The sequence below is a fragment of the Periplaneta americana genome, chromosome 3 (assembly GCF_040183065.1).
Source record: "Periplaneta americana isolate PAMFEO1 chromosome 3, P.americana_PAMFEO1_priV1, whole genome shotgun sequence".
Classification (NCBI taxonomy): Eukaryota; Metazoa; Arthropoda; class Insecta; order Blattodea; family Blattidae; genus Periplaneta; species Periplaneta americana.
Window position 1 is genome coordinate 61177239 of NC_091119.1, and position 26479 is coordinate 61203717.

The following is a 26479-nucleotide window of genomic DNA, read 5'->3' on the forward strand; positions in this document are numbered from 1 at the left end:
AGAAACTGCTAAAAAGTTCGCCGATTAGGTAATCTTCTTTGAGGAAAACGTTGCCGGTACATTCTTCTTGCCTCACTTGAATTACGACTTTCCCCATAAATTAATAATATGATATTCCTAAACTGTGAATGACATTGTCGAATACTCTGTACTACTACCATCCGCTCTGCAGTAGAGCTTTGGACAGGGAGCTTGAACTCAGCTGACGTACGTACGTACGTCTGTGCAGAGTACCGCCTGATGAACACGTTACAAAGTCTCTCACGCTAGAATATTAACAAATTTAAGCATGCATTTTTATTTAATTTTACGAAAACGTAATAGAACACACAACTATTTATTTAAACTAATATTAACTCTTTGCTAGATATATCTACTGATGTAAATGTTTTCGTAATTTTAGTAACGATATAAGCAGTAAATCGCAAATAAAATAAGGAAAGAAATATTTTTTTTATGGGAAAACTATCGAGTTTTGACCCTATGTTGTAGGGGCATTTTTTGATCCTGTAGACCGTCCCCGACGACAGTGGCGTAGTCAGACTAATTATTTTGGGTAGGCCAGATATGCGGGGTTTAGAAAGTACCTGACCCATCTCCTAACAACACCCCTGCCATCAACTCTCTTGAAACTCGTTCTCGGAGGCCTTATTTAATAACATGAAAAATTATGATACACAGTCATGCAAGGCATACTTATACAAACGCTTCATAAGTTGAACTGGAGCCGTCAAGATTTCCTAGCAACGAATCTGTCGATCATTGATGATGGGTCCTTCGACATATCCTAACTTTTTTCCCTCTTGATGGATAAAATTGCTAGATCACAGATACTGTAGCCCCTTAAAGTTAATACATTTACAGTGACTCTCATAAACATTCGGTTTTCATGTAATTTTATTTTTCTTTCAAATGCTAGACATAATATAATATTTTATCACAATTGTTTCATGTGGGGATATTTAAACTGAATATAATTTACAAAAAAAATTAGACATATTTATATTGTTAACTAAATATTAAAAAAATCATATTTGAAAATGGGGAATTTTATAGGCAGTCATAAACATTCGGTTTTCTGCCTTTCTTTGGTGCTGCTCTTATTTACCTTTCATCAATATTTAGTTGGATAGCCCTTATTGCGCAAAACAGCGTTCAAACGCCTTGGCATACTCGAAACTATCTTCTTTGTGCAGTTGGAACTAATTCTCCCCCATTCTTCCTTTAATCTTCTTTTCAGTTCCTGAACTGAGGAAAGTGGTGTTGCATGCAGCCTGCTGTCTAGTTTTTTCAATTGGATTCAAATCCGGGGATTGCGCCGGGTTTGAATCACTTTAGGACAATTAAATAATAACCAAGACCACACATCATAAGCTTTGTGTCTAGGATCATTGTCTTGATAATATTTAAATGTGTCCTGTATCCCTAGTTTCTCTGCACTTCGTCGCAAATGCCCTTTCAATATACGTAAATACTGCTTGCTATCCATGATGCCGTCTATAAACGATAATTCTCCCACACCAGCTGAAGAAATGCAACCCCACACGAGCACACTGCCACCTTTATGTTTCACAGTTGGTCGGAGATTGTTTTTCTGCAGTTCTGTATTTGGTTTGCGCCACACAATTAGGCCTATTCGTCCATCAGATCGTCTGCAAAGATGACATCATTCCACCAATTGTCTTCCTTCCCAATACGGTCTCTTGCAAAATGCAGCCTACTCTTTCTGTTTACTTTATTCACCAACGATTTTTCCTGGTTACTCTTCCGTTGTAACCTGCATCTTTAAGCGTCCTGCTTACTGTCGATGGACTGATATTTTTATTCCAATCCTCGTCAACTTCTGCTGCAATGTGTACTGCACTTAATGTCGCTTCTTTTTTTTTTTTTTACCTTTCTGATTATGGCACGTTCTTCTTTTTCACTTAATTATTTTGGGCGCCCTGGTGGTGGTATCAATTCAACCCTGTCGTTATTTTTATACCTCCGTATTATATCACCGACAGTACTCTTGGGGATATTCACAATTTCAGTAATCTCTGTATATTTACGCCCTTTTGCATGATGAAATATGCAAAGCTGTCGTTGTTCAAATGTGGTACTTTTACTTTTCCTACCCATTCTCTTTAACTAGCAGTAAACACAAGCAATACACAACTGATCAGATGAGAGATCTTCGTAATACTGATTGCGTACCGAGTCTTACAAGTTAGTAGTGCTGGTGGAAGGGGTGAAACCGAATGTTTATGGCGGATGCCTTACTCTCACTCTTTCACTTAAGTAATGTTACTTCGTTTTTAATACATTCAAGGCATGTATGGTTATTTTTATATTGTACTAGGAATAGAAATACATGTTTTGGAACGAATTAACGCAACTATATTTTAAATTGTGTCTGCTAAATTAGGCTCCAGAGATAAAACTATGAGAAAACCGAATGTTTATGAGAGTCACTGTATATCTCCCCTTTGAGTTGATTTAGAATGAACTGTTAAAAAGTGGCAGCATGCAAAACAAAATATAGTCACTCAGAATAGAATATTTAGGTATCAATCAATTTATATTTTTCGTACCACTATTTTTGAAAACACCTGGCCCTGTCACCGATGGTACGTTTAGGAGAGTCAATATTTGGCTGAAATGCTCTGTCGGCTGCTTCATAGCTTATGTCGGTACAACAAGATCTGGAGGGAAAATCTTTACTTACAGTTTTGGCTGCTGCCACTCGATGATGTTGGATTTTCATCATTACAAGTTTTTAATTTCTTTACTGTATTCTGTTCACCTCCTGAGTTCCCCTGAAGCCAGCACTTTAACATTCATCATCATCATGAACAGGTTCGTTTTAGGTCAAAATGCCCTGTGAAGGTGAACCTAGCGAAGATGGTTTTGGTCTTTCCACCGATGTTTTGGTCGTCCTTGATCTCGATGTCCTGTCGGAGCGTACTGGAATTTTGGGAGTCTAGCACTTCAACATTATTCTGATGTAACACAGTCGCACTGAACACACACAGAACAATATAAAATCTGACCGATCCTATAACAATGTCACCACCACACTCGGAACCTGAACTAAACACTAACATCGCAATGGGTCAGATAAACAGCAAAATATAATTAACTAAATCAGTGTTGCCGATGTCAGTGTTGCCACACGCGTAATTATGCAACTGTAACAAATTTTAATCTTATGAAAGTACAATCATAATACCATATAGAGATAATTTATGCAAAAGTGGCAGAATTTTACATTTACCTCTATAGAATATGCAGTTTATATATATATATATATATATATATAATTAACATAATCGTGAAGAGATTACATTAAAGGAAGATGTTTGTTTTTGCCGCACACTACTGTACAAAAGAGAAAGAGAAATATGCATCAACAATGTGTTGGTTTGACCGTCTGACGTTAGCGATTGTCGACCGCATGCACAAAACCATGTTAAATGATAAATCGGTAATAATCAGTGACTCATAGCTTACCAATTAAATAAAACAAGATTTAATAGTGGGTTATAGTTAATCAGGCTCCTTGTATCGGGAGTTTGGAAACGACAATCAACAAAACAAAATTACACTTTTCGACGCATTTTTTACTTCTTATCTTAATTCTATCGGTTGTAACTATTGCTCTGTTGAGTGTTTTCCCTAAAAAAGAAAACCACACAAAAATTCGCAAATTTTTTGGGTGGGCCTGGGCCCACCTGGCCCACCCGCTGGCTACGCCACTGCCCGACGACTGTTAAAAGGACGGTACTTATACCCCTTACATTCTGTATAGTTGTTGTTAGCAATAGGCAATATGTTCCCAGCTTTCTTACATCACGTAGGAGAAGTTTACCCAGGTTAGAGCAAGAAAGACATCATTCTAGTAGCATAGGGCCTACATCCAAGAATACAAAGAAGAAGTGAACGATTCGAATACATCAGACTTCAGTTTCAGTGATGATACAAAACTGTTAACATTAAAATACAGATCATACCAATAAATAATATCTGATATAACAATGAAATGATACGTACAACAATGAAAATTATTATTTTTAAACACTCAATACGTTGCACATCGGCGGTAAAGGCGCGGTGGCGTCCCGGTTGACGTCACAAAAGTTACTCTCTTGGCAAATTATCGGATTTTTCCCCATAATCTTCTTATTTAATTATTTTAGAATCTAACAACACACACATTTTATGTTTCTTTCATACTGGTATTTTAAATCACTGTATGAAAACCACAAACTCTTCTTAGGAATAATTTACTGTTCCTAGTACGTACCGTTACTGCAACGCTCAGACATGCAATACCGAGACCAACACTTCGAGGGTCGAGCAATTTTAAGTCTACTGCCGATCCTATCAGTCCGAACAGGATCGGCTGGAAGATTGTCCACAGCACTTCGAAGTTGCTTCCTACAGGAGTCTGTAAGCAAAACAAAGCAATTTTACTTTCTCGCTATACTAAGTAATTAGTAAATGGAATATTTATAATTGGAACTACAGAGCGATCCAAAAGTCGCACATATTAAAATTACAGTGTACCGGTATATATTGAGTAGTGCAGCTGAAAAGAGCTAACGGCTACCGCTAGATAGCATCATGGGTATTAACAGCAACAAACCTAGACGTCATTGTGATGTGTATGTATACACTGACGCTTGCAGTAGTCCTTTGTTTATTGCTCGGCAAACATATCGTTTTCCCAAGAGCAACGAGTTTTCATTGCTGAACATTATTTTTCCAGTCCGTCTTATGCACGTGTTTTAGACGAATTTCGTAGGCATTATCCGGATGTGGCAGTGCCTACAATTCGACCATAACGAGATCAATCGCTCGTTTTAGGGAATGTAAATCAGCGCTTCTTGACAATGATGTAACGGGATTGTTGGTTCCAGCAGGACAGTGCCACATCTAATGAAACCATGCAGTTTTTGCGCGAGTTTTTTGGTGAACGTATTATTTCTCAAGGATTATGGCCCCCATGTTCCCCCGATTTGACGTCCCCAGATTTCTTTCTGTGGGGTCATCTTAAAGGAAGGGTATACAAAAACAGGCCGCACACTCTGGAGGAGCTAAAGAGGAACATAACAACGGAGATTAACAACATCAGTGTACCTAAAAAAAATGGCTGCAGACTTTGTAAAAAGAGTTCGTACATGCATTACTCAAAGGGGCTACCATTTTCAGCATATGTTGTGAAAAATGATGTAACTCATGTAAAAAGTGATGTAAGTAAACGTGATAAATTCATCTTTATAAATATATGTGAACGTATTATTAAGATGTGCGCGACTTTTGGATCGCTCTGTACAATGGAAATGTGAAAAAATGAGATGAAATACGTAAATCAAAACTGATTTTCAGACAAATCATTTGGTAATTAAAGCGAAATTGCTGTTTTCTGAAGAAACGATTAAATTATTCCTATATAATTTAAGCTGCCAACAAAAGAAGACCTTTATTATACAAGTCAAGTGGTTATAGTATACACAGGGGTCGAAATGGACATTTTTACGAACCGGAACGCTCAGTTATTTTCGTAGATACTATAGTGTTGAGGACAACGAGGGAATTAATGACTAGTGAAATGACGTCGAGTATTATCATGATGTTGATCAGCGTTACTTCTGATTGAGGTTCTGTCTGATATGTAGCCTACAGTACATCTATTATGAGGCAGTACATCTCACTTGGCGATATTGTGTCAGAGGAAGAACATTGTTTGTGTACATCTGAAGTCTGATTAGTGGAATATGTAGCTAGTCAGCGAAGTATGTATGCAGTGGAAGTGAAAAGAAACTATCCACCCTACTCCATTATCTGTTGGGGTAATTACGTTATGAGTGGTGCCTTATTGGTGTCACTTATAACGTTCAAACCTGAATTTGGATAGTTGACTAAACAATATGGACGTGTGAAATGGACAGACAGAATAAGAAATGAAGCTGTGCTAGAAAGAGTGGGTGAAGGAAGAATGTTGCTGAAACTGATCAGGAAGAGAGAAAAGGAATTGGCTGGGTCACTGGCTGAGAAGAAACTCGCTTATAAAGGATGCATTGAAAGGAATGGTAAACGGGAGAAAAGTTTATGGCAGACGAAGGTATCATAGACGACATTAAGAGAGGAAGGCAGAAAATAGAAAAAACTGGAGAATGCTGAGTTTGCAATGAAAGACCTGCCTTTGGGCAGAACACTATGAATAAATGAATAATTTGCAATGAAATATTTATATGCGCATAAAGTCAGACACATATTCGGAAATTTTATTCCTTTTATGAAATTCACATATATAGAAAGCACGAACCTTCAATCGAAAAAACCGATGGAATCAAATGGACACAGCCTGAATAATTTTTGATGACTTTTTAAAAATAAACTTAAGCTATGTAAGTGAAAAATATTGTCATATAGCTATGTTGCATAATGATTAAAGCCATTCTCTATCCAATTACTCCTAATAATAATCCGTAGCGCTACAGCCCATGAAGGGCCAAGACCTACCAACCGGCTGCTGGCCTCACGGCCACATACCGAAGCAGAGGTTGACGATCATCCAACCAGAATGGAGGTATCGTATGGTTAGTACGACGAGCCCCCAAGCCGTTATAGCTGTTTTGCGTAACCGGATTTCGCTACCTATCGTAGCTCCCCAAGTGCATCACGATGCTGGGTGGACACCGGTCCCATACACTGGCCGAAGTTTCATGAGAAAATTTCTTCCCCCATGAGGACTCGAACCAGCGCGCATTCCGTAACGTGGAGCGTATTCCGAATCTCACCGGTGAGCAATCCGATGGCATCACGGTGTTCCGAATTCCACCGATGGCGTTATTGATGCTCCACCGGTGTCGCACCGGTGCCATCAACTTGCAGAGGTGGTGGCAGTATCCATCAGCCGCCATCAGTGATTCTGATTGGTTCTTGTATAGCGCGGGAATTAGCAGACGAATAACATCGTGCACTGTTGTGTCATGGCGGTGTGTTCTGCTTTAGTTCTGCTGTATTGTTTGTAATGAGCACAACGTAAAAACAATATGTTAATGGCTTATGAGCGAACATGTCAACGGACCCGTTATTACTACCGGTTCAAGAAATAAATTGTTTATGCTATCTTTTCTTTGAACGAGATGGGAGTACGAAAATTTCGCAAAATTTTGCTAGCGTAGCACAGACAACAACTTGTACAGTCGCCATGACAGCCATCGATCCTTCCAGCATTTCGCTGCAACGTGACGCCATTGATGCCACCGGACCGGTGAGATTCGGAATACGTTGGTGAGTTCTAGTCAGGATGCCTTAGACCATGACGCCACGGCGCGGGACTATTACTGCTAATACCAAATTAAAATGAACCGGAATGGACCATAGCCGCTTCTTACGGGACGGAACGGAAAGGTTCCTAAAATTCACGAACCGGATGCTCCAGGCCATTTCGAGCCCTGAGTATACATTAATTCGAACATCGCATTTGAAGTAGTTCTTAATTTCGATTTGTTTTGGTTATTTGTTTTTTGCGCTATGCCATGCAATGGCAACTTCTAGATTTTTTGGATATGAGAAGACTTTGTTTAGTAAAAGACTTGATTCACTTCAATGATATTTCACCATAACATTATGGATTAGAGAATAAATTCAAGATGGAACTCACATCATTTTCCACCCACCCCTTACTGCGCCAAACTTGTCGACTAGTGAAAGCTGCCACGACGCACCCCAGGGGTCCTGCTCCTTCATATTTGATGGCGATGCTTCCGAACATGGCGAGCAGGCCGCCCACACCGACCAGAAGCGTCCTCAGCGAATTGACACGCGTCTGGAAAAGAGAACTAATTAATTAAGTAATTAGAGATAAAATACCCGGGCAGTACCTAAGAAGTGTTTATTTTGCTTTTTTTCATAGCATATTGAAGCATGGAATCCTGGTGTGGGGAAACAGCAATAAACTTATTGAAGTCCTACTCATTCAGAAGAAAGTAATAAGAATTATCACAGAGGTACCAAGCAAAGCACATTGTAAGCCACTGTTCATACAGGAGTCCATCTTAACAGTTGTTAATGAATATATTCTGGAACTCCTTCTTTACATCAAGAAAAATCTTTATGGCTTCACCAGTAGGATGGATAAACATGAGTATAATACTCGGAATAAAGAAAAACTGGACATACCATTTTGCAGACTATCCAAAGTTAAAAGTAGTCCTAACATGTTGGGTTGTAGGATGTTCAACATGTTACCACAGGAAGCACAGGAAGTGTCACTTGATATATTCAAGTCAAAGTGAAAACGTGGCTTCTTGGAAACCCATTCTATTCTGTACAAGAATATTTTGAATCAGAAAATCAAGCTGTAGATATTTTTTAGGTTTCTTTCTCTGAATTGTATTATTATTTTGTAATATATTAGGAAATTCTCTTGTTTTATTGCATATAAACGGAGCAAATCAAGTAATATTTGTGATCAATGTGTTACAATTTTCATCTAGATATTAGCCTATTTTTCATAATTTTGACTCTCAATTGTAAACTCTAAGGAGTATTTGTGATCATTTTGTTTTATGTTTAGTGTTGTAATAGAATAATTTTCATTTTTGCACTATAATTTCACACGTGTAATTTGACAATGTCATTAGCTTTTGCTATAACGACAGCTAATAAATACTATACTACTACTATACTATACTATACTAACTAATTAACAGGAGAGAAAATGAATAGTCCAGCATTTGGTACTGGCACAGGACTTAAGGAAGGTGGCATGAGTCGGGGAAATATCACCACCAGGAAAACACAACAGAAATGTTATAACTGTGAAAGAGAGCCTGCAGAGGTTATGAAAGTGACCACAGCAAATATACATTCATTCATAGTATACTGCCCAAGGGCAGGTCTTTCACTACAAACCCAGCAGTCTCCAGTCTATCCTATTTTCTGACTTCCTCTTAGTCTCCGCATATGATCCATGTATCTTATTGTCGTCTATCATCTGATACCTTCTTCTGCCCCGAACTCTTCTTCCTTTCACCATTCCTTCCAGTGCATCCTTCAGAAGGAAGTTTCTTCTCACCCAGTGACCCAACCAATTCCTTTTCCTCTTCCTGATAGTTTCAGCATCATTCTTTCTTCACCCATTCTTTCCAACACACCTTCATTTCTTATTCTGTCTGTCCACTTCACACGTTCCATTCTGCTCCATATCCACATTTCAAATGCTTATATTTGCTTCTCTTCACTTCGTTGTAATGTCCACGTTCCTGTCTCATATAATTCCACACTCCACACAAAGTACTGCACTAGTCCTTTCCTTGGTTCTTTTTCCAAAGGTCCGCAGAAGATTCTCCTTTTTCTATGGAAAGAAACCATTGCTGAAGATGATATACAGGGTGATTCAAAAGGTTGCGCACAAACTTAAGCTTATAGTGCGGAAATACAACTTTAGAATAGCAACTTATGATCTAGGAAGTAATTCTGAGTCAGTGCAAGTCTGGGAATGTCAGGAAGTACATAATGGATAATCACACATTGAAGTTAAGCAAAGATAATGTTTACTCAACACTTTTTTTTTACAAAAGTTATTCAAATTAGCTACCACCACATTCAATACAGGCATTGACATCGTCGTAGGTAATTCTGGCGCATCCTACCGAATACATCACGTATCTCATGAACCTCATCAAATGTTGTAAATATCCTGCCGAGAAGTGTTTCTTGGTCGGGTGCTAGTGTCTCGTATACGAGGCTTTTGATATGCCTCCAAAAAGAAGAAATCAAGAGGGTGAGATCAGATGAGCGGGGTGGCCAATCAATTGGACCTTTCCTTCCGATCCAACGTCCGGGGTATGTGTCATTTAGTATGTCACGTACTTGAAGAGAAAAGTGTGCAGGTGCTCTGTCTAGTTGCATCCACATCTGAGTCCACACCTGTGGAGTAACGGTTAGCGCGTCTGGCCGCGAAACCAGGTGGCCCGGGTTCGATTCCCGGTCGGGGAAAGTTACCTGGTTGAGGTTTTTTCCGGGGTTTTCCCTCAACCCAATATGAGCACATGCTGGGTAACTTTCGGTGCTGGACCCTGGACTCATTTCACCCTTCATCTCATTCAGACGCTAAATAACCTAAGCTGTTGATAAAGCGTCGTAAAATAACCTACTAAAATAAAATCCACATCTGACGACGCACGATAAGTGGTACATTCTCTAACATGAGAAGACCTTATACCTCACCCCATTCAAACATGGTGGCAGAGAAACATCATCATTTCATAGTGTATCGAACCAAGTGCCTCATTGCAACGTAAGCTTACATCTGTAATGTAGTTCCTGACATTCTCAAGCGTGCACTGGCTCAAGATTACTTCCTAGATCATAAGTTTCTATTTCGAAAGTTGTTGTACTTCGACCCCTCTATAAACCGCTCGTTTCATGGTCAGACATACTAACTGTTACTCAGAAACAATGGACTGAATAAAGACTTGCTTTTAATTACTTCTTGTGCGCATTGGTGTCACTAGAGATAAAATAGTTGCTTTCGGAGCACTATTCAGTAACAAAATGAATAAATTTCACCGAAGCTGCATGTGTTTGTTGTGCTCTTCCGCCCTCCATGTCGCTTCCTATCCTTGTCTTTAATAACTTTACACTCTTTTCACTTGTCTTTCATACATCAATAGTAGAGCCCTGCATTTGGTTACCTTGAATACAAGTTAGGTGTACACCGATCATACTAGATTCGCTTGGTATGAAGAGCAAGTTGCGAGTCAACAATTCACGATGCAGTTCAGCAGTCTTCCCGCACGCTCTGGTAATACTGTGTGTTTACATCTTATAATTCGCGCGTGTATGTATAGGCCTAAGTCGTGAACCACAGGAATAATACCTATGTACAAAATATCATTTGGATGTAATAACAACAACAATAACAAAGTATTTATTTAAAGGCAGCTTGAATGCAATAAAAGATAATTTTTACCAGGGATAGACAAAACTAAAAAATTTTCAGGAGCCACCACACTTCGTCCACACACGCAATGAGAAAACGAATCAAGCTAAGATAACGATATATTATACTAAACAATATTAAATATCTATGCAATGCAAACACACGCTCTCAGAGAAGCTATAAAGCTATGTAGGACATTATTTTGAGATGCGCAACAAATATAAGGATATTTATTTAAAAAGCATGTTCGATTTTCTTACTATGTACAACCGCTTTTGTTAACACTATGTTATTATGTATAAACGAAATTAAAGTCTGTTTCCCCTGATTTTTACAATAAGTAAAACGCATCTAGATACTTTAGATCTAATTAAAGATTGCAATTAACAAATGAAAAAAATATAAATGTCAGCACAAAATTAAAATAAGACAAATTATGAGTGCATGCTTTATAGGCCATTCGTTGTCTCGTGAAACCTACCTGCGCGGTAGGGGAAAGAAGAAGATAGCCACGGAATTTTCAGATGGTGTATTATTCCAGCTTTACTTTCGCAAATTTATAGATAATATCGAATGGATAGCTAATTTTTGTATTTGTTGACGTTATGTGGACATTTGACAATGTCTGCGGTTGGTGGTCATGTTTCGGCATGACCTCATATGAACAGGTGAAGAAGCAGTAGCGGCGAAAAAATAAAAACAAGACAGGAAGGATATAAGAGGAATAAGAGATGAGAAAAACAATGTGAAGGATACTGAAGAAGGAGAAGATAAAATGAGAAGATAGAAGGAAGAAAGAGTTAGACGAAGCAAAAGAAAGGAAGCAGAAGAAAAGGAAAAATAAGACATAAGAAGAAAAATTGAAAACAGTACTCTAATAGTTGTGGTGGTGGTGGTGATAATAGTAGTAGTAGTAGTAGTAGTAGTAGTAGTATTGGTGGTTGTAATGGTAGTAGTGGCAGGGTTGTGCTAGTAGTAGTGTTGGTAGTGGTAGTGACAGTAGTAGCAGTAGGCCTAGTGGTGGTGATGGTGGTAGTAGTAATGGTGGTTGTAATGGTAGTAATAGTGGTGGTGGTAGTAATGGTGGTTGTAATGGTAGTAGTGGCAGGGTTGTGCTAGTAGTAGTGTTGGTAGTGGTAGTGAAAGTAGTAGCAGTAGGCCTAGTGATGGTGATGGTGGTAGTAGTAATGGTGGTTCTAATGGTAGTAATAGTGGTGGTAATGGTTGTGGTGGTCGTAATAGTGGTAGGATTGTGCTAGTAGTAGTATTAGTGGTAGTGGTGGTGGTAGTGGTGGTGGTAGTGGTGGTGGTGGTGGTGGTGGTGGTAGTTGTGGTAGTGGTAGTGGTAGTAATACCGGTAGTAGTGGTAATAGTAATAGTAGTAGTGGTAAAAGCGGTAGTAGTAGTAATAGTAGTGGTGGTGGTAGTGGTAGTGGTGGTGGTAGTGGTGGTGGTGGTGGTGGTGATGGTGGTAGTAGTGGTGGTGGTAGTGGTGGTGGTGGTGGTAGTGGTAGTGGCGTTAGTAATATCGGTAGTAGTAGTATTAGCAGTGTTTTATTCAACGACGCTTTCAACTGCCGACGTTATCCATAATCGAATTTCGACGTGGGCGAGAAATGAGTGATGGATTTTGCCGGGAGAACTCTGTCAGGAATAGGATTCTTTTATGTGCTATAAATATGCGATATGGGAACCACAGCTTTAAGAATTTTATCGCCCTTTAAATTCCATCGTCCTCAGCTGAGTTTGAAACCGAGAACTTCCAGATCCTGCGGTCAGCTTACTAACCGTGAGGTCTCTGAGGATGAGAAAGACTGGAGAAAGAAGAGGAAAATGATGTTAGGAGAAATAGCGGAAGTGGAGAAAGGAACGGAAGATAAAAAGTAGAGAAGATGCAAGATATGTAAAGGAAGGAGAAGAGAATAAAAATAGAGTACTAACGGAAAGAGAAGTAGAGGAGGACTAAGAAGAAAAACGGAAGAGAAGAAGATGATGTGGGGGAGGCGTGAAGAAAAAATAAGGAAATGAAGGTTAGAAATATGAGGTATAAAAAAGGAGGAAAACAAAAAACTGAAGAAGAAATGAAGGAAAGTGATAGAAAAGAATAATATGGAAATATTAGGAAAAGCAGAGAAGAGACAGGAAGGACTGCGATCAAGATGGGAAGTATTTACTTACATCTTGGTGCTGCGGAATGAGTCCGATGGTGAAGCCCCACGCTAGCCCAAACGAAACACCAAAAATAACAGCCAGCGGGCCCTCCAGTATTTTTTCTGTTAAATTGCCTGCAAGGAAGGTCACTGTTAGTAATGGATCAACTTAAGTTATTCATTTTCCATCTTCTCTTCCGAGCGCTTTTTCTACCTGCTCATCTTTGATGCAGCGCTTATGATATGTACAGAAAACGCACCATTATTAATAGTACATTATGCAACGAGCCTATAATAGTAGTAATTAAGACGCAAGTATGTTTGTTTATGAAACTCGCTTGCGCTCGTTTCATAATTTTCATACCAGCGTCTTAATTACCATTATAGGCAAGTTTCATACGACTTTTTATGCTCCACCATATTTCTAACTTGAAGTTATTCAAAAGTAGGTCATGTTATGGTTATGTGAGTAGCGAACTGACCTGAATTGTGAGATGTGCGCAGACGCGAAAGTATTGATTTTTTCCGAGGCCGAATGTCATTGACCTTGATATAACGTAGAGAATAAGATGAAAATTAGTCTTGATATAACCTGGAAATTGATTTAAAATTGAAAAACGAGATGACAAATTGAATTTATTTGAATATTATTTACAATTAACGCTAATTATTATAGTAACAGAACATAACCTTCTGCGACAGTATTGGATTTCCAGCCTCCGTGACTTTTCGCTAATTGTCTTTCGATTGCATATCCAAGAATAATCGATACTTGCGGTTTTATAATTGTACAAAGGTGATTCGTCATTGGCTGAACACCTGAACTTTAATGAGGTGCATTAAAGGGCTACTACCAGGTGTATAATTACTACATTTCGGCATGGTCGAGCATAAAAGTTTTTAGAGCAGTGCCGAGCAACTGAACGCTCTGGATAGCGACTTCTTTCTCACGAAATACTACCGCCAGCTCTCCAGTGCAAAACAGCTGTGCAGAGACGGATTACAAATCACAGGTATCTATCGCGCATGGATATAATAGGAATCATATTCACTCTCTCAACAATTAATAGACTTTAAATGGGACTTAAATAAACATATTTCAAATAATTAGAACATTCGTATTTGAGAAAAAACTTACACCGTAGGTATACTATATAGCGTTGTATAATAAGAACGTGCATAGTATGAACATTATAATGATTTTTAACTGTGTGTGTATGTATGTATTGTCGTACGCCGGACTCCTGGTCGTTTCACTCTCCGACGTGTTGTCGAGGTGGGGAGGGGAAACGGGAGTGACGTGACAAGATGGCTGTGGTTTGTGGGTGGGGGATACGAAACTGTGGTGAAGTTTAAAGGAGACTGTTTTTTTTTAAGTAACATTTGTTTATTACAGAAATAGCTAACAAAGAAAGTATAACTGTGATTCCCTCCTAGTTCTATGGTAGGGGTAACGGGGGAAGTCGTTATAGAAATTGATAATTTAGAACTTCGTCCTGGGGCTTCGATGCGGGGAGAGTTATGATGGGTGATAATAAAGTGCGACTTGAGTGAGAGGGAGGTAGGGGTAACGGGAGTGCCTAGGGAAAATCGGCTTGCTCTCATGGGTGTTGTGGGGGGGCAGAATAACGAGAGAGAGAGGAATCGGGTAGAAGGTTAGTTCTCTAGTTCGAAGGATCAACACAGCGTGCTGTGCGACTTACCGACTTCAGGAGCGGGGAAGGGTGACCTCGACCTCTATCATCGACGGATCAACAGAGCGAACTCGCGACTTACCGACTCTAGAGGGGGAGTTGAGGAGATGGTTGTGTTTTATCGAACAAGCCGGGATAAGTGGGGAGTCGAAGTCAGGAAGGTGTGAGATAAGGATGATCAGGGGAGAGAAGTGGGTGGGTTGGAGATGGTGATGAGACTTGTACCGAGACGAGAATAAAATAAGTTTATAATAAGTAAGAAGTGAGGCTGATGTAGGAAAGAATACAGGAGACAGGGGCGCAGCTTGGCTCCCTGTTCCAGGAGTGGTGGCCGTGTGTAAACACGTCCGAACAAAAGACAACCATAGCGTAGGCCTGGTTGGAAGACTGCTGCTAGTGACGGAGGACGCGTTAGAGCTATCTCTTTGCCATCTAGCCAACCAGTGTCTGAAGTCGAAAAATCGAAAGAGAATTGGGAGGACAAATTTAAAGGTACGCAAAACGCGTCCTTGCAAGGGGTTGGGGGCTGTACAAACTAAATATGTGAGCTCCAAGCCTGTTGGCCACTAGTCTCACTCCGGGTTACGCTGCTCCACTGAAGGAACTCTAGAAAATTTTCAGTTAAAGTAGTCAAATCTATCCAAAATTTTTGTTTGCTTGGCGAGGGTGGCGACTTAGTTCGTATCTGCTTGGTATGAATGTTTGCAGTTTTTCTCTCGATACCAACAGTGCAGTGGCGGCTGCTCCCTACGTGCTAACGTGCTGTAGTACGCCATAAAATTATCGTCGAAATAATATTGTTAAAAAAAACGCACATAATACAAATTCTACTTATAATAATTCGCTATTTTCGATAATTTGGTGCTATAGACTCAATGGAATCCATCCTTACTCTACGTGCTAATTTCCAATTTAGCCCGGCTAGCAGTGTCTGCTCATGCGCAGAACAGCACTTCACCTCGCCCCTCCTTGATATTTTGTCCTGCTTTTTCACATAACACCGTGCAGCTCTTCTTCACTTTGTTTTGGTGAAATTTTCTCTCTTCCCTTCTATACTCTTTGGTTCGTAGCAGTCGACGGAACAGTGCTGCCTAGACACCGCTAAAGATATAACTATGAGATAAAGAAAATACGTTTTATATATGTAGCTTATTTTGCTTTTTGTGTTTTTCACAAATATAATCATATTGAAATACATTTTTGACCGTTTGTGTAAACAGGTTTACTTTTATATAATCTCAGCAGATAGTTTTCAGTTTATTATCTGCGTGTTACGGGTCTATGTTGGCATACCTTTTCGCGGGAGTCCATTAAAATAGGAATTATTTTCCACTTTCAAAACAGTGTGTGCAGGTTTATGGGATTCGTTATCTTTTATACTGTGGTCATTTTAAATGCATATTCTGCTGTGTGTCTGTCTATATTTTGTCCCAATGTAATTCAAATATATAATATAAGTTTAATGTGTATGTTAATCCAGAGACAGGTTTTAGTATTGGGATTATAAACAGTTTAAAAAAAAAATATACTGTAGTTATATCACAGTCTAGTATATACAGTCGCGAAGCTCAATACGTAGTAAATATGCAAACATTAGATAGTTGCTCACCACTAGGATCGCTAATATCGCCTCATTACAGGCAATGCAAAATAGTACCGTCACAGTCTATTGTTTCTAGCACCCTCAAAACTCAAGCTTCGTGACTGTATATAGTAGACTGTGGTTATATCATGATGAACTCCATCGATTCATTACTCAAAACTGCTTTCTCCAAGCAGCCATAGAAGATTAAATTAGAATTAAAAATCTAGGGCGGCCAACACCAATATTGTGCAGAAAGTAAAGTATGGTAAAAACTATGTGTACACTAGGAAATGCAACAGAAGAGTTTATGACAACAGTGACTGGATATGTGGATGCGAAATAAGAAATGCTCTGTTCTGCTTCCCTTGCCTCCTATTTAGTAGCGGTGATTCATGTCTACGACAGGTGTCAAAGATCTTGGTCTCTGAATGAATATATAAAGAAACATTCACACAGATCGCTTGATCTTTGTACGATTGGCACCGCAAATATTGCAGCGCAGCTAATAGAGCTTATACATAATGAGAAAGTCCAAAAAATCGATATATTTTATCGAAAATAATTTATTGTATTAAATTTTGTGGGAAATTTGAACTAGCGTTATGTGGCCACGATGAGACGGAAATGTCAGATAATCTCGGTGTGTTCATAGGTCTTACTTATCTGATAAGCAGTGTAGACAGTGTAGTGAGAGAACGCATTGAAAATAGCAAAGTGTTTAAAGGCAATTCTAAGTCGATTCAAAATGTTGACGGAAGGATTTCTCCTTCAAAAATTAGGAGAGTCTAAAAATATTTTAGCACGCTATTATTTTCAGGTACGAGCCGCCACTGCAACAGTGTAAGAATAAATTTTTGTAAATATGCTCGGAGACTTAAGGTATTAATTGAAAAATAAATTTGATTGACAATGTTATTTAGTCAGCAATAAATTTTGACACGTATTTTTAAAAAGAAACGAATTTCGTCCATTGTTGTGCTCGCGCTCTCCTTCTGCTATTTTTTTAATGTGAAGTCAGTTTTTATTCATTCAGTACAAGCAGGCTTATGTGAGGTGTTCGTGTTAAATTGTATGTTAATAACCACATGTCCTTGATTCCGAACGTAATAATATTAATTTAATATTACGAATAATTTTAATTTTCATATTATACAGTGTCGTCTCAATGGATCGGTTGCTAATAAAAGGTAATAAAAATGACAGTTCTGCAAATTCATAAACCAGTCGATCACCTTGTCATGTATCACACCCCAGTGCTGCTAATTTAAACACGGGTGAATCAACCAAAAAATAAAAATATGATGAATTATATTTGGCTCTTGGATTTACGTATACAGACAATGAAATTGCTCCGGACGCCCTTTGTTTGCTATGTAACATATAAAAATTCCGTCATCATCTGTTTGCCTGAGAATTCAATTTTCTTCCATCTCCCCCACCTTGAAAGAAATTTGTGAGACGAGGAAACAACACAATTCCTCATATTAACAATTTCAAAATATTTTTTTTATAGTTATGCATGTAATTACTAAAAAATACACGCAGTTTATAAATACAGCTGTATGTTTATGAATTCATGGCTATATATGGTAATTAATGTAATTGTAGACATGTTGTCGATGTTAAATACGTACAGAATATATATATGGAGGCATATTAAATTTACTGTGTGTATGTATCTATGTGTGTGTGTGTGTGTGTGTGTGTGTGTGTGTGTATATATATATATATATATATATATATATATATATATATATATATATATGTGTGTGTGTGTGTGTGTGTGTGTGTTAATCTAGCGATTAAATTAAATTAATTTAATTTAATTTGAGGATCCATGAATCTTTTTTCGAGTCGAAAGGGATCCGCGATCAAGAAAGTTTGGGAACCATTGTATTAATGGTTTATAGCGAGGCTCTAAGCACATTCTTTTCTTTTCATTTGAACTTTTGTAAGACTTCGTTGTGCGTGGAATTACAAACAAGAAAAATAAATAACGATGACAGCAGAAGAAGATAATCCCGCGCCGTGGCGTCGTGATCTAAGGCATCCTGCGTAGGACTCGATTACGAAATGCGCGCTGGTTCGAGTTCTCATGGGAGAAGAAATTTTCTCATGATATTTCGGCCAGTTTATGGGACCGCACATTGGGCCAGAATCGGCTCAAAATGGGACAACATTATTTTATGTCGCTATTGCTTTCTTGGATGCATAAAATCAATAGTTATTCAATAGTTTTCAATTTTTCTTTAAGTTAAAAGCACTTTCACAACATAATAGTTTTTTATTCAATACCTATTTGATTCCTCATCATTACATTTTCATTACTGACATTTTCTTCATGAATGGCACTTTCTTCTTCTTCCTCACTAGAGTCTTTCAATTGCTGTAATCCTTCCTTCCACAAGGGAGTTTTGTGTTTATGTGACTTTCTGATATTTGAAATGAGAGGATCGGAAGATATGAGGAGGTTGTTGACTAAATCTGTCATTGTATTTTTACGAGAACTTTTCCTTGTGTGGGGCTCTCGATATATTATTTTAATATCTTTATTATGAGCCTCCTGAGCCTCCTCATATAACTGTGCAATTGGAAGCAGAGCTGAGTTAATAATCTGAGACCCATGGATGAGAATTTTGTGTGCGCTAGCTGGGAGGTTAAACTAGGGATACTTCTGAATGAACAATTTTGCAATTTCTACGCATATTGATTGAACGAATCAATTTTAATGTCTCTTCCACTATAAATTACTCGAAGAACAACTGCAAAACGTATACCTAATTAAGTCTTTATCTATCCCGGTTATGGATATGTTAATTCGGGATTTGAGAAGAATCTTCTAGGAGTATTCCCGTTGTTTGAGGTTCCAATCTCTCCTGGTTTAGGTTTGTCCACAAGAAGTCCCATCTCATTTGGAAACCGACTCTGAATTTCTTCCTTTCTCCTTTTTTATAAATTCGTCTGTCTGTATGATCTAACAGACTCTGTAACTTCACTTCTGCACTTATTTCTGTCAGAGTAATATCACATGGATAGCAATGCAGCTTTGCTTCTCGAACTTCATTGCACGCTGGATATAAATCTACATTTCTACATTTTGATTGCAGTCTCAATAAAGTGTACTGGTTTTTAGATAATTTCGTATCTATTATCAGGGCTAAAACGTCATCACCACTATATTTTGCAACATTTTTGCAGGAACCACTATGCTCGTTATATGCAGTTGGAATTTGTTCCGTACGGGTTGGTGTACTTACAGCATTATCCATTAGTTTAGCTGCTTCTGTTTACCAGAAGCCTTCAGACTTATCTGAGTAGCAAGCGCAGCAGGATCAGCAGCTTCTGAGATGTTCAGTTTTCCTCCTCTTGGTCTTCTGAGATGATTCAGAGAACAATTTTCTTGGATGACCAGAATGACTATACAACTATGAACATCCAGCCACATGTTCAACATGAAATTTATTACATGGGGGCAGCTTAAATTCTTGATCCAATGAACTGCCATATTTTTCTTCCTATTTATTTTTCATTCTGTAGCAATTCTGCTATCTTTTATTCAAATTACTGCAGAATGAACTATTTTTTTTCTTTAGTTCTCAAGAAAATTCTTGTTGACAATTTTCACGTAATCCTAATTATGAAATAACAAACTCATGAACAGCTGTCTTATCATTATTATTTTGTAGCAAGGCTTCCATGATTTCACGGTGTAAAAAACAGCGGCCATCTGGAATAGTAATGAATAATACTGTACGTAGGTATCTGAATTTTCGCACATTAAACAGAAAAGTGCAAGTAGCTGCAGCTGAATACGACTTTTCTGCAATCTATAGGGTCTGTTTAAACCATCGACACAAAAGTTTTCGTAACACCGAGTGACACGCACTTTATAACTCTCTTTAAATATTGAAAACTAAAATATATTAGCTTAAATTGCATTCCTCCGAGTTATCACAAATATTTACACTCTATATAAACCAATTCAAAATTACATGTATCCCTAATAAAACCTACCCTTTGTTCTAACATTCTCAGCCATTGTTATTTCTTTATTCACGAATATGACCACGTAACACACACCACTGTCTCAAGCGCACTGCCTAGGACTGGCTAGTGTGCTGTCGCCTGGTTACATTAACTCTCTTTCAAGGCTGTAGCCACAGTTGTTAAAACATGTTATCGATGATGCATCATGAGTTTAGTAGTGTCACCAGGATCTCTACTATGAGTATACACTGTCAAAAGTATTGTAAAAAAAGTTCATTTTTTCAATTTTGTTCCAATTTTTTTCTCAGTCTGGCCCACTGTGACCGGTGCCTACCCAGCATCGTGATGCACTTGGGGAGCTACGATAGGTAGCGAAATCCTGTTACGAAAACCAGCTATAACGGCTGGGGGGAACATCGTGTTAACCACACTATACCTCCATTCTAGTTGAATGATCGTACACATCTGCTTCGACATGTGGACGTGAGGCCAGCAACCGGCTGGTCAGTCATGGTCCTTTATGGGCTGTCGTGTCTCGGATTATTTAGCAGAAGAGGAGACGATACGAAGGAATATATTACTGAAGCTAAATTATAGCTGTGAGCAGTATGAATTGAAGGTAAATGCAAACAAGACGAAGAAACATAAAGAAGGTAAACATGCAAATTCGAATTGAGACAATAGAACAAGTGGAAGCTTCAAATAGTTGGGATGGACTATAAGCAGTAACATGAGCTGCTGCCAGAAAGTAAAAATGTGATAGCAATGAAAAAGGAAGCTTTTAATAGAAAAAGGAGCATCTTCTGCGGACCTCTGGAAGATAACTAAGAGAGTAGTGAAGTACTTTGTGTGGAGTGTAGCATTGTATGGGGCAAAAACATGGACATTTCAACGAAGGGAAGAGATGTATTTGAAATGTGGATATGGAGAAGAATAGAGCGTGTGAAATGGACAGACAGAATAAGAGACGAAGCTGTGCTAGAAAGACTGGGTGAAAGAAGAATAGGTCTAATACTGAAACTGATCAGGAAGAAAAAAGAGGAATTGGCTGGTTCACTAAGAAGAAACTGCCGACTGAAAGATGCACTGGAAGGAATGGTGAATGGAGAAAAGTTCTGGGTAGAAGAAGATATCAGATGATAAGACAACATTAAGGTACATGGATCGTATGCGGAGACCTTGAAGAAGACGGAAAATAGGAAAGATTGGACAAAGGTGGTTTTGCAGTGAAAGATCTGCCTTTGGATAGAACTCGGTGAGTGAGTGAATCCTTAAACGGGTAGAGTTTATGAAAAAAACAATCATTTAAGGGGTTAGGTACAGCTTAAAGGAGTAAAATTTTGGAAATATTCAACATTTTTTTCCTCCATTACTGTATTCTGTACAATAATGAAAATTAATATGTGTAAAACACTGTCCTTCTGCTATATATATATATATATATATATATATATATATATATATATATATATATTACGATTTAAAAAAAAATATTTTTTTTTTTTCAAAATTCAGTTCACTGAACAATGATGATATTTTGCGGGCTACCGGCGGTAGCCCAAGGAAATTACAAAAGAAAAAGTTTATAATATAACATAATGTAATAATTTTGTATTATTAGTTTTACCATAGTAATTAAAATTAAAGTAATTGTTAGATATATTTTGTGTAATAATAGGGTCAGCGGTAGCCCAAACCCTTTAACCAGTATACGCCACTGGATGAAGCGTTTCCCACATAAAAACTATCCAACATTCTGTGATGAATTTTTTTGTGTGTATTTATGCATGCCACATCTACAATATGATGCAAGATTATTTCTCTAACTGTGATAGATTGTCTGATAAAAAAATAGATTCATTTTAATAAATGATGGTCAAATATCAGTATTTTCTTCTAAAACAAAATAAAAAAAATATTATTTATTAAGGAATGTAGTTGAAATAGCATGATATTGTAAACACAAGTTTCAGAAATAAATTAAAAGAGAGAGAACATGAAAAAGTTAACAAGTTTATGAGTTATGAGGGAAAATCTTCATCATTGCACAGTGAACTGCCACCATTTTGAATTAAAAAAATTATATAAATAATTTTTTTTAAACGTAAAAAATAATTTTTTTATATAGCAGAAGGACAGTGTTGTACACATACCAATTTTCATTACTGTACAAGATACATTAATGGAGGAAAGAAATGTTGAATATTTCAAAAAAATGTTACTGCTGTAAGCTGTATCTAAGCCCTTAAGGAATTGCTTCCTTAATAGCTTTAAAGTCATCTATATAGCTGGAGAGGTTACAGACTTGAACTAAATTCTCATCTAAAAGAATATTTACTGGGTGAAGAATAAATATGGAATATTGCTTATAACTTTATAATGTGAATGTTTCTTAAAAGTGTTAAATGCTGGATGGGTGGGTGGATGGATGGATGGATGGATGGATGGATGGATGGATGGATGGGTGGATAGATGGATATACAAATACCGATGAACAGATATAGGTATAGAGAATAAAGGTCGGTAAACAGTGAGCGAGACATAGAAACAATGACCGATAAACGGACAGAAAGAAGCACAGTAGGGCCTACGCATAAAGAAGTAGAAGTAGGCATAGAGACAGTTAATGACATCGGTAAAACGATGGATTATTATTAGATGCATATCGCTTAATATTTTGCACATAATTTAGGAAATTTATAACCTCATGTAGTCTATACAGAATGTGCCAAAAACACATTTTTCTTAAAAGACGGCATATATTTATTTGTACATTATTTAACAGATAGATAGATAGATAGATAGATAGATAGATAGATAGATAGATAGATAGATAGATAGATAGATAGATAGATAGATAGATAGATAGATAGATAGATAGATAGATAGATAGATAGATGCGGGCGCGACTGTATTGCGTCAACTTGGGTTGCGAGGACGGAGTAAGCAATGGCACGTACGAAGCAAACTGTACGTAAGTCCACGGGAGGCAAGGCTCCACGAAAGCAGCAACAATAAACTCCAAGTTATCCAGAACCAGGTGATTCGAATCATTACTAAACTCCCCCGAGTCGCCTCGAGAAGGAAGTTCCATGATGAACTAGATTTGCCAACCATAGACGAGTTCATTGCCCGTCTGGCTAGGAAACTGTATGCGGAAGCTCGTGCGAACCCCAACCCGCTCATATCTGGCCTCGGGCGGAATCATCCTAGGTTACGGCGAAGACACCAGACAGATCCATTGAGACAGGACAGGGAGGCTGGCGTTACTCCCAGGTTTTGGTAGTCACGACTCAACTCCATGAGACTCCTTGGATAGTGCAACCGCTTTAAATGACCTTGTCTTAACTGGGCTAAACAAATCACTCCCTAACAATATCCCCACTTGTTGATCGATGGAACTATCATAGAGCCAATTGGCTAGTATATCCATCGATTCATAGTCATTCTACCTAAGAGCCAACTGGCTAGTCTCTGAAATTGAGACAACTCACCCTGCCTGAGGTTTTTCCGTGGTTTTCCTAAGGCGCTAAGACAAATGTCGGGATGAGCCCGAAAAGAAATGGGCCACGGACCTGCACTCATATTCCCATGACCCCGGTAATTTTTCTAAATTTAATCAATAATTACATCTATCCCTGTCTGTCTCTTCGTAATTGAGTCAACATAAAGCCAAATGGCTGGTCTCTACTTTGAGACGATTCAACAAGGTTCAAGACATAATCAATCACCCCCTACCTAAAAGCCAAATTGGCTAGTCTCTTATATGAGACAATTCATTCTGCCTAAGGTATTCCGTGGTTTTCCTAAGGCGTTAAGACAAATGTCGGGATGAGCCATAAAAGAAATGGGCCACGGACCTATATGCCCTTCCTCATATTCCCCCTTTTCTAACAAACGACGTAATGCCCTAGTTCAGAACTTATAAATTGCCTATTTAATTTGCGAGATCACTCATTTAGTCGCAATGCGAAAGGACAGGGAACCTTTCAATTTGCAGATTCAGAATTCACGGCGTCTCTCCTAGCGGTCTTCACCTGCCTTGTCATCGAACAACAGACGACAGAGTCTTCTCGACTCCTCCTGCACTGCGAAATGACACAGTTCATTTCAATGTGCAGATTTACACAGCCATTTCATCCTCGTCCCGTCCCGTGATCACTTTGATCACATTTCCGTCCCCTCGCGTATGTGGTACCTAAGAGGTTACGTCCATTTTCGGTTTTTTCCCCTTCAAAATTTTCTAGAACTCCTTCAGTGGAGCAGCGTAACCCGGAGTGGGACTAGTGGCCAACAGGCTTGGAGCTCACATATTTAGTTTCTTACAGCCCCGAACCCCTTGCAAGGACGCGTTTTGCCTACCTTTTAAATTTGTCCTCCAAATTCTCCTCTTTCAATTCAATTCAATTCAATGGATGGATGGATGGATGGCTGGATGGATGGATATACAAATACCGATGAACAGATATAGGTATAGAGAATAAAGGCCGGTAAACAGTGAACGAGACATAGAAACAATGGCCGATAAACGGACAGAAACAAGCACAGTAGGGCCTACGTATAAAGAAGTAGAAGTAGGCATAGAGGCAGCTAAAGACATCGGTAAAATGAGACAATGCAGACAGATTAGACGTATAGATAGATTAATGCAGATACAAATAGAGGAAAAATGAAAAATTAAAAGACAGTTAATTTACTGTAGCCTAGTTGTATTCTGTTGAGTTCCTCTGTATTAGTAGGCCTAATCTACAGCTAGCCAGCATCCTAATTCTTCGAATGATTACTATGCGGAGATCAAGTTTTCGCTTTTGACTCCTAGTTGAATTATAAATCTTGAATTTGTTTATTTTATTTAAGTATGAGATGCCTTCTTTCTTCTGCGTTGATGTTACAGATGAGGCTAGATTGACGTGAGCATGAAGTTAAAAAGATTTCCTCATTAACGGATTTGGATGGTTATGTAAAGTATGTAGAAACTGTTGATGCTGTTTGTTTAAAATATCTTCTATAGATTCTTTGCTGAGAACTTCGTCTAAGAATTTGTTGTTTGTTTTGTAATCTTCGCCGCTGATAACTATAGTAATCCTGGTCTCTAGAGCTTCTCTGAATCACACTGCCATCTTGTGATGTACCAGCTAAATGCTAGTTGCTAATAGTACTCAGATTAGTCATTAGATAGCAGCACAAGGATTTCCTGGAAAGGTCTGTTACGGCTTGTGACGTGTGTCATACTGACCTTATTGCCAACCATGAATCATCTGGTTTTTACGGTCTTCATCAGTCAGGATCTCTGTAATGAGTTGCGTGTAAGTGAACGTAAATACAGGCTGAAAATGTGATTCAAGAAGCATGTCTTGCCCAGCGGCGAACTTGTCTAGGGGGTCCGGCCAGGAGGGGAAAATAATAATAATAATAATAATAATAATAATAATAATAATAATAATAATAATAGTGGTATTTGTTGGTACAATAAACTTTAATATACTGTACTTTCGTACGCATTGAGGACATAGGGCACGGAAAATAATGTCAATTTTTCCGAACAAAATATAAAATACAGTAGAACCCCGAATATCCGTCGCCCTATTAACCGATTGGTGAATTATCCGACTGTCATTATCTCTTTTTTTTTTGTTGCTGAAAAAATACTGGAGTGTTTTCCTTTTACAAACCTTCACCCTCACACAGTATGGTCTACTATTCGAGTGGACATATTGTATAGCTTCTATGCAAAATGTCTTCCACAGGTGTCGAAAGAAAACTTGTTGTTCTACGGGAAAAACTGCAAGTAATTGAGCGATTCAGGAAAAGGGAAACTGTGGTTCATATCGTATTAGAATACTAGACTGGAATTACAACTCCGCGCGATTTAATGAAAAACAAGTATAAAGTGTATGGAATATGTAAATCTACAACATGGGACCTCTACTATGCCTGTCTTTCCACAGGCAGCCGTCATAAGGAGTCTTCTTGGCCATTAAAAACTCGTCGTTCAAAACCAGACTTAAATGAGCGAACTTTTGATCCACTATCTAGAGTGTTAAAACAAAAGACCACGGAGAAAATTAGGAAACTGCATTTAGCATTTAATTTATGAAAACCTTTTATGGTACGGATTATCCGA

The 26479-nt window shown here is 38.3% G+C and overlaps 1 protein-coding gene across 1 annotated transcript in view; it reads right to left on the bottom strand.

Moving 5' to 3' along the window:
* LOC138697026 (sodium/hydrogen exchanger 9B2-like) overlaps window positions 1-26479 on the bottom strand; it is a 64840-nt gene that overhangs the window by 13131 nt on the left and 25230 nt on the right. Inside the window, exons 5-7 of the mRNA XM_069822619.1 lie at window positions 13118-13224; window positions 7655-7819; window positions 4286-4429 (exon numbers count right to left, since the gene is read on the bottom strand). Coding sequence (XP_069678720.1) covers window positions 4286-4429; window positions 7655-7819; window positions 13118-13224 — 416 coding nt within the window. The remainder of the gene's footprint in view (window positions 1-4285; window positions 4430-7654; window positions 7820-13117; window positions 13225-26479) is intronic.